This window comes from Chiloscyllium plagiosum, chromosome 17 (assembly GCF_004010195.1).
Source record: "Chiloscyllium plagiosum isolate BGI_BamShark_2017 chromosome 17, ASM401019v2, whole genome shotgun sequence".
Lineage (NCBI taxonomy): Eukaryota > Metazoa > Chordata > Chondrichthyes > Orectolobiformes > Hemiscylliidae > Chiloscyllium > Chiloscyllium plagiosum.
The window spans coordinates 34,187,416-34,197,134 of NC_057726.1; the positions used below are offsets into that span (position 1 = coordinate 34,187,416).

The 9,719-nt window shown below is 39.4% G+C and overlaps 1 protein-coding gene across 1 annotated transcript in view; it reads left to right on the forward strand.

Annotated features, from left to right (window-relative positions):
* The first annotated feature begins 2,302 nt into the window (after positions 1 to 2,302).
* Positions 2,303 to 9,719, forward strand: part of pdcd5 (programmed cell death 5) — a 12,003-nt gene continuing 4,586 nt past the window's right edge. The window contains exons 1-4 of the mRNA XM_043707525.1: positions 2,303 to 2,308; positions 2,440 to 2,483; positions 2,938 to 2,999; positions 8,022 to 8,113. Coding sequence (XP_043563460.1) covers positions 2,303 to 2,308; positions 2,440 to 2,483; positions 2,938 to 2,999; positions 8,022 to 8,113 — 204 coding nt within the window. The remainder of the gene's footprint in view (positions 2,309 to 2,439; positions 2,484 to 2,937; positions 3,000 to 8,021; positions 8,114 to 9,719) is intronic.

The following is a 9,719-nucleotide window of genomic DNA, read 5'->3' on the forward strand; positions in this document are numbered from 1 at the left end:
ATGTTAAAATATAATGCAGAAGCACTATTTAAAACATGTTAGACTAGTGAATAATGTCACAAGATGTGATTTAAATTAGCATTTCAAAAGGAGCAAGTGAAGAGGGCAATCAGTAGAATGCACACCTCTGCCTCGCTTTATTAACTCAATGTCATTACATTTACACAGCTCTTCCTTAAGAATTTTTTCCTGCCTGTTAGCACAAACCTGACATTTTTATGAAGGGCTTTCATCTTATTGAAGAGACTTCAGGCCAATCCACATCCAACACCCTACCTTGAAATAAAATCAAGAACTATGGTTGCTAGAGATTTGAAACAAACAAAAACAAGTTTCTGGAGAAACCCAGGAGGTCTGGCCGTATCAGTGGAGAGAAGATGAGCATTAACATTTCAAGTCCAGTAACCCTTCTTCAGAATGGAAACTGAAAACTCCGCCCACATTTGACAGCTTTGACAAATTCTACCACAGCAGCTGAGACAGTCAACAACATTCTAAGTAAAACAACCAGTGCATTTGAAATAATAATCAACTTGCCATATCTCCTAATATTACTGGGTCCTTTCAAAAATTCCAGAATCTGGAACTACACATTTGCAAAAAACTAATCAGATTTTCCTTGGACCATAACTGTGCATCAAATGTGTTGAAATCCCTCCTTTAGTTTTTGGGATATTTCATAGGCATAAATTGTTTACACAAATAAACTACTACACCGGTGTAAACATTATCTTTATTCAGAATATGTTTTTGAGTGTTTCCAGGGTTTTAATGGCTACTTTTTCATTTACTGTAACTCAGTTATTTATTAAGTGATGCTGTCACATAGCAACCATGATTTTTGTATTTGTGTTGATATTTGGAAGCAGACAAAAGCAAATTTGAAAAATTAATTGATATCTAATTATCAACTCCTCGTTAAAATGAGAAATTTCTTTTTTGAGTAGTGAATCTCAAAGAAAGCAATAATTTCTGAGACATAGCAGTATTTAAATTGCTGCAAGACAACAGGTGTAAACTAATAGAGGTTTTTCCGAAAGAGCTGACAAACACTTCTACACATGAAAAGCCATTACCCTAAATACATCTTGCATAGACTGGTGAGGTCCCAGCCGATGCATCTCCATTGTACTTGAATGAAGCTGGAATGTTTAAGCAATTAAAACCCTATTTACTGCATTTTGGATCTTAATCTTGGATGTAGATTTAACAATTAAGCGTATATTACAGTAGCATCCACTACATTTTTTCCAAGAATAGTGACTCCTAAATTTACACAATCCTGGAGTTTCCATATTCATATTCAAGGAATTTATTATGTTGGTGTTTAAAATTTTCTTGGATCCCAGTTACCTGAGTATTTGTTTGTCAACAGGTTTAAAGCTGTTCTGTTTCCTTTGAAGCCTTTCCTTGGAAACTCCATTTCCCAACCCTCTCATTTATCCTTTGAGTCTTTTTAATCCCCACACCTCTCTTGCAGCTTCCTTCTCTCTTCTCTTCCTCTATTCCACTCTTAGAGCCACCTTCCTCCTCCTTGAACACTGCTGTAGCAAGCCCCCCACCACACTTTAGACCCAACAGACAGAATTCCTGGATCTTGCCAAAGGAACTCTTGTCCCAATCTTCCCAACCTTGGCTCCTGAATGGTGCAACACTATCGGTTCCCAGTAGAAGGTGCTCAATCACCACTGACTTTTCAAATAGGTCACTGCTTGTCCAGCACGGGCTCTTTCCCTCCCACCTTTGCTGCTGATAAGTTCAGTCATGAGCAAATCAATAGCCAGCACAGGATTGAATAGCCTGTGATTACAGAAGCAAACTCTTCACTATTTCCTTCTATTCTGTTTATATGAATGACTTTTCCCTGGTTGTTTTGCAAATTAATTTTCGTGGGCAATTCATGGACTTTTGGGGTGCAGTACCGCATGTGTTTTGATTTGCCTCTGTCTGACTATCAGTTACTGATTGTTGCCATTTACAATTTGTTTGCTAGATGAAAACATTCCATTCATGTGACAGGTCTTTAGAGTCATAGAGATGTACAGCATGGAAACAGACCCTTCGGTCCAACCCGTCCATGCCGACCAGACATCCCAACCCAATCTAGTCCCACCTGCCAGCACCCGGCCCATATCCCTCCAAACCCTTCCTATTCATATACCCATCCAAATGTCTCTTAAATGTTGCAATTGTACGAGCCTCTACCACATCCTCTGGCAGCTCATTCCATACACGTACCACCCTCTGTGTGAAAATGTTGCCCCTTAGGTGTCTTTTATATCTTTCCCCTCATAATTACCTAATGGAGGTATTGCAAGGTTCTTCAATAATCATGTCTTAGACATGTTATCATAATTAATTGTCAACTTGTTAAATCAGTCAGAATCTGTACATCAGATGTCACTATTTGTTAATTATGTTTATTTTATCTGAATTTAGGATGCACCTGATGATCAGCAAAACCAGCAAGAAGCAAAACAGCGGTAAGAAAATACAGACTGCCTGATTTACCAATTGTACCTCCCAGTGAACGTTTTCAAAAAAAGCCTGCCTGCAAAAGGGATCTGTGAGGGAGGAGGTCATGGAAGAGTGAGATGGGATGAATGCTATTTCCTCCATATTTATCTTTTATGGTCCCTTAGAGAAATAATTGATCTGATTTAACGTTTTAACACACCCAATGTAAAGGGTGTGTAGTCCTTGATGTGCTTTCCTGTTTTTAAACTTGGTTTCTTTATCAGAGTTTTCTACTGAAGGTGTCATTAATTCCGACTTTTCTGATTACTATAAGTTCATATTTTGATTCTACTGTAAAAAGCCTGCTGTAGTCCTCCTTTAGTAACTTATATATTTTCTTGCTTTTGATTTTATTGGATGTAATGCAATGTTGCATTTTTTTATTTATGCCTTCTTATTGTGAATAAATTGTGATTGCAGGGAGTCAGAAATGAGGAACAGTATTCTTGCTCAGGTCTTAGATCAATCTGCTCGTGCTAGATGTAAGTAATAGAAGACTGCATGTTACAGCTCAAATTACAAAATATTGTCGAAAGTGACTTACTAGACTGTAAGGTCTTTAAAATGATTGGTGTAACAGAATGAATTCCAGACACTAAATGAAAAACATTATCAAAGTTTTCTGTTGGTCAAAATCAGCAAGCAGTAGCAACACGAAAGACCCACATTCTCAGTTTCTCATCAAGATATTCATCTTATCTTCCTTCCTCAGCTTCTGTACTGACCAAACTCATCCTTAATCTCTGTTCCTCTTGCCTTCTTTTCTGATTTCATGGCCTTCCTGTTTTATCAAAACCATCCCCTCTGTCTTATGTTTACAGCCATCTCAACCTTCTAATCTGACAGGTATTCTTTACCATTTCCTTGTACTTCTTATCCCTGACATTGGCCTACCTTCATTCAACTCCACTGTCTTCTTTATTCACCTTTGCGGAATAAGCTGTCTTAATTCTCTTTAAAGATTAACAGATGTCCTTGTGACCAGCACACTGTTACTCCTATTCATCCTGGACATTCAGTTTGGTATGATGCCTATCTTCACTTCCTCAGGTTTACTGGATCTCAGACAAAATTGAATTAGTCCAAGCTTTATATGATTTGGCCACTTCAAGCTCTGCATTTTCTAATTTTCCCAATAGCAGACACCACCCAAGGATCATTCTAGGCTTCTTTCTTGTCATTGCAACAGTTTCCTCTCCTCTGATACAGACCCCTTCACAAATTGGCTATCATCAAAAGCAAAATACATTCTAATCCTCTGTCTTCACAAATTACAGCTACAACTTGAGCATACCTGTCTTTTGTAATGTCATTGTCTTTTCAAATCTGTGCTGAACTTTCCTTTATCTTTGTGTTTGAGTCTTTTCAATCAAGTTGCCCCTCAAACCAGCTAATTTAAGTTATAAATGAAATCCTTTGATATGTGCATTATTCTTTCTCATCCTTCTCAACCATTTAATAATCTTTGACGTAGGTGAGATTTGTTAATGCTTCCTTTCTATTGTCCAATTTGGTGTACTGTTCCTGCCTGTTTACACTTTTACTATCTGTTTGCAGCCAAAGTGTTTCTGGCAGGGACCTGTCTCCTGACCCCGGCTCCATTACTTCAGGATTTTACAAAGAATCTTTTGCTTCTGTATGTTTGTCTAAATCGTAAGGGGAGCTCAGTGGTTAGCACTGCTGCCTCACAGTGCCAGATGCGATTCCACATTCTCCCCATGTTGTGGGTTTTCTCTGAGTGCTCTAGTTTCCTACCACAGTCCAAAGATGTGCAGATTAGCTGGATTGACCATGCTAAATTATCTGTAGTGTCCAGCGATATGCAGGCTAGATGGAGTAGCCATGGGGCTAGGGTAGAAGACTGAAGTTAGTTGGGATGCTCTTCGAAAGGTCAGTGCAGATTCAATGGTCCAAATGGCCTTTTTCCACACTGTAGGGATTCCTTGATTCTCTGATTAGCAATGTGCTCCAGACATGTAGATTAATGTTTCACATGTATTCTGTTTATCAAGTTCAACCTCTTGGACATTTTCTCAGAACCCTTTTGGCCTCTGTATCATCACATAGCTTATCCCTGCCCAGTTATGGATGGGTTACAATTTCCTCCATTTAAACATTGGGAAGACAAAGGCCACTGACTTTGAAAGCTAACACAAATTCATACCATTGCCAGTTCAACTGCTATTCCTTCCATTATCACTTTGCAACCCCAGCAATATATTTGACCAAAACTAAGCCTCTGACTCCATATCCTCTCTTTTACGAATGCCACCAACTCAGTCTCCAGTATCCTCCACATCTGTCTCTCCTTTAACTAATTTGTTGCTGAAACACTGTGCCTTTGTCATTTACAGGTTCAGCTCTTCAAGAATTCTGCCGACAAGTCCTCCACCAACTGGACACATTAATTTGTCCACAACTCTGCTTCCTCTCTCCTATCTTACACACTGGTGTAGTATATGCAGTACTCTGGTACTCATTGAGCTGTACTGGCTTCCATTCCTCAAACCTTGGTTAAAATTCTCATCCCATTAATGGATATGTTTAGTGGTTGCAGTGATAGTATGTATAACTAATGGTTCTAGCAGTTAATTTGTTTACCAATGTCTCTATAATCTGGTCATTTGCACATGATCATAACTGCCAAAGAACAAATTGAATAGGTATTTGATACTGAAGCAAAATTCTGCAGATGTTGGAAATATGAAATAAAGACAGGTCAGGCAGTGAGAAAAGCAGAGTTAATATTTCAGTTTGATAACCTTTCCTTGGAACTAGAGAAAAATAGAAATGTATCATGTTTTTAGCAAGTAACAGATGCATGATGGAATTCAGGATTGATGACATGACCAAATGATAATAGTGAAAGTGGAAGGAGATCACAATGAAACAAAGAAATAAAAGGTGTTTCCAGAGGAAGGCACAGCAAAATTGCTGCTATCCTGAAAAATGTGAGCAGAGACTACAGTCTGATATTATTGAATGCAGTGATGTGTCAGGAACTATAATATCCACAATTCAAAAATGAGGTGCTGCTCCCTGTCATTAAATTAAGCTTAACTGTAATAGTGAAGGAGGCAGAAGACTCAGAGTATTTGGAATTAAAATGACAGACAACCAAAAGCTCAGGGTGATGTTTTCAGTGTGAAGAGGTGGTTGTAAAGCAATCTCCCAATTTGCATTTCCTCTTCCCAATGGAGAGGAGATCCACATGAATGCTCACTCTACCTCTGTCTCCTTCCCAAGATCCATAATGCAGTTGTTTATGTTAAGTCCTTGTTTCGCTCTGTTCTTGCCACATACAACTGATTTCTTCACGTCTCGATTCTACTTGTTCTCTACAACTTTTCTGACCAACTCTTCTGACATCCTCTGCCACTTTAATGGTTTCCAGTTTTCTGGCTGTATCCATCGTTTTCATCTTTTTCCGGTCATCCAATCACTTTGTTCTTTCATCACCAGACACAAGAGTCTGAAGCATACCATCTCTCTCTTAAATAGAGACCCAACTGGTCCTGTCCACCCCACCATCTCTGCCATGCTGAACTCGTCCTTGTATAGGATAGCTTGTCTATTGAATCCTTTCGCATCCTCAATAAATGGTGTGGTTGGACCTGTACAGGCCTGGGTTGGACCTGCTTTAACTTTGAATATTGTTGTTACACACTTACTGAGACGCATTTTATCTCTGTATTTCTTTCTCGAATATATTGACAGTTGTATCAGTGGTGTTTCCTGGGGTGTCCAGAACTGGAAACTTCAATTTAAGTTGCTTTCAGTTCCCACCCTGCCCTTGCTTTCTAGTGGCCCATTTTGGATTCTTCCCTTTTCTGTCTCCATTTCAGGGGTTGGGGTAGGCATAGGCTATCAATCAGCATCTAGTAGAAACCACTCATTTCCACAACTGTCTTAACTATACTTCATACTATGCCCTTTCCTCAAAGAATCTATTTTTTTCCAGCTTCTTTATCCAAATTCGTCAATCCCACCTCCAAACCAGTATGTTCTGTGTGTTTCCCTCCACTTTTGTTAACAGGATTCTCGCAACGTCCATTCTCTGTCCTGAATTTCTGGTCTTCAATTTCCTTACCACACAAAACCTCAGTCTGGTCTCCCTTATTTTCACCTTCTATTCCACATTTTGTCCTCATTTTCACCACCTCCTGCATGCTGTCACCACCAAACTCTTCTTTCCCTTTCCAGTGCCCTTTGCATTTGAAAGGAGCACCCCAGCCAAGCTATCATCTCAGGCAAGATCAGAAATGCAATATTTGCATTTTACCTTTTTACTTTCTGTCATCCATGGTCCCAAACGTATTTTTCAGATGAAAGTGCTAATTGCATATCATTTCAATTTAGTGTATTGCATTCAGTATTTATGTATGACCTCCTGTACATTGAGTGGATGAGAGAGGGTTGGATGGGTCAGACACAGATTGGGTGAATCCTGTGAGTGTGCCAATACTTCCTAAATATCATCTGGAGCTACTCGCCAACAATTCTGATTTTCCGTTCCATTCTCACTAACCTCAGCATTCTGCACTGTTTCATTGAAGATAGATGTAATCTTTGGAAGCAGCATCTCATCTTTCAAACGGACACTTGATAGCCCTTAGGATTAAATGTTTAGTTCAAGAATTTCAGCTCAAAACCTTTGTGTAAATCTTTTAGCAGGCAACAGCTATTGATGATGATTCTGTGATTTCCATTTTCACCACCTCAGCAGCTTTTTGTTTCTTTGCTTGTCTAATTGCCATCTCTTAGTTCACAGCATTTTTTGTTTTTTTTGTTTTATCTCTCCTGCTGTTCATCTTGCAACAGACCTTCCCTGTACTTGCCTAAAGCCTGTTACATCTTGAAGTTTCTCCAGTTCTGATGAGAAGTCATCACACCAAAAGGTTAACTGTTCCTTTCTTCACAGACGCTGCCTGTCCTACTGAGTATTACTGGGGTTTTGATATCAGGTGATGAAAGTAAAAGAACCATTTACTCATTGTTGCTCACCTGGTGGTGTCCATATACTGTTCATGATTGAAAAATTAGCATTATACCCTTGTTTATTGTGTATAGTTTTTTTTCTTAAAAGGCATGGTTCAAGTATTAGTCTTGTCAGTAACTTGTGTGAGAATTGTCTGGTTAACTAAAATTTCCTGTGATTAAATGCTAAAAGCAAACTTACCTGTAATTTTTTTTTAACTTTGAAGTTCAAGTGAAATCAATTGCTGGGTTGTGAGATGGATGTTTTGCACCCTTAGTGCTTAGTGTGAATAACATTTCCAACTAGCAATATGTTGTATTACTTCTTGCACAGCATTGCAAGAATACAACATTTCCTTTCATCCAGCAAGTGGGATAATGATTGGGAAACTTTTAAAAAGTATTGATGCATTCTGATTTTACAAAATGCCTTGGTTAGCAAATATCTTTTTGTTGGCCTTTTCTGAAATCTTCCATTAAAATATTTCCTGTGTCCTTCATGTCATTTTATATTTTTTCATTTCCAGTGAGTAATTTGGCTCTGGTGAAGCCTGAGAAAGCCAAATCGGTGGAGAATTACCTTATACAGATGGCAAGGTTTGGGCAGCTTGGTGGAAAAGTAAGGCAATATCACTTCTGCGCTTCTCTCTATTAAAATTGAGTTTTCATCATTTTTGTCTTATAAAAAAAATTAACATGCAGCTATAGGAAGCAATTAAGAATGCATGTAGTACGATACAAAGGGATTGTTTTACAACAGTTATTAGTGAGAAATGTAATGCTGTGTATATTTTCAGTCTTCTTACCCAAGGATGGATGGACCTACATCAGGGAAGTACAGTAAAGTTTGTTCGATTCCTTTGATGAGGTGATTGTTCTTTAAGGAGAGGTTGAGCAATGAAAGTTTTTATTCCCTAGAATTCAGGTGAATGAGAGGTTGAAACTGACAAAATTATTAAGGACTTGGCAGGGTGGATGCTGGGCTGTCTAGAAAGGGGTCATAGATAAGCTCGCTTAGGAGTTTGATGAGAATCCTTTTTTTTTAACTGTGTAGAGTTATGCACTGCAATTCTCAGTGCCTGATGCATTGAGTTAATTGATCTAATTAGCTTTTGAGTACTGAGTATTGTGACGGTAATGTGGGAAGGCGGAGTTGATTAACATAGAATATAGAACAGTACAGCACAGAACAGGCCCTTCAGCCCACGATGTTGTGCCAACCACTGATCCTCATGTATGCACCTCAAATTTCTGTGATCATATGCATGTCCAGTAGTCTCTTAAATATCCCCAATGACCTTGCTTCCAAAACTGCTGCTGGCAATGCATTCCATGCTCTCACAACTCTCTCTGTAAAGAACCCGCCTCTGACATCCCCTCTATACTTTCCTCCAACCAGCTTAAAACTATGATCCCTCGTGTTAGTCATTTCTGCCCTGGGAAATAGTCTCTGGCTATCGACTCTATCTATGCCTCTCATTATCTTGTATACCTCAATTAAGTCCCCTCTCCTCCTCCTTTTCTCCAATGAAAAAAGTCCAAGCTCAGTCAACCACTCTTCATAAGATAAGCCCTCCAGTCCAGGCAGCTTCCTGGTAAACCTCCTCTGAACCCTCTCCAAAGCATCCACATCTTACCGATAATAGGGCGACCAGAACTGAACGCAGTATTCCAAGTGCGGTCTAACCAAAATTTTATAGAGCTGCAACAAGATCTCACGACTCTTAAACCCAATCCCCCTGTTAATGAAAGCCAAAACACCATATGCTTTCTTAACAACCCTGTCCACTTGGGTGGCCATTTTAAGGGATCTATGTACCTGCACACCAAGATCCCTCTGTTCCTCCACACTGCCAAGAATCCTATCCTTAATCCTGTACTCAGCTTTCAAATTTGACCTTCCAAAATGTATCTCCTCGCATTTATCCAAGTTGAACTCCATCTGCCACTCTCGGCCCATCTCTGCATCCTGTCAATGTCCCGCTGCAGCCTACAACAGCCCTCTATACTGTCAACGACACCTCCAACCTTTGTGTCGTCTGCAAACTTGCTGACCCATCTTTCAATCCCCTCATCCAAGTCATTAATAAAAATTACAAACAATAGAGGCCCAAAGACAGAGCCCTGCGGAACACCACTCACCACAGACTTCCAGGCAGAATATTTTCCTTCCACTACCACTCGCTGTCTTCTGTTGGCCAGCCAATTCTGGATCCAGACAGCTA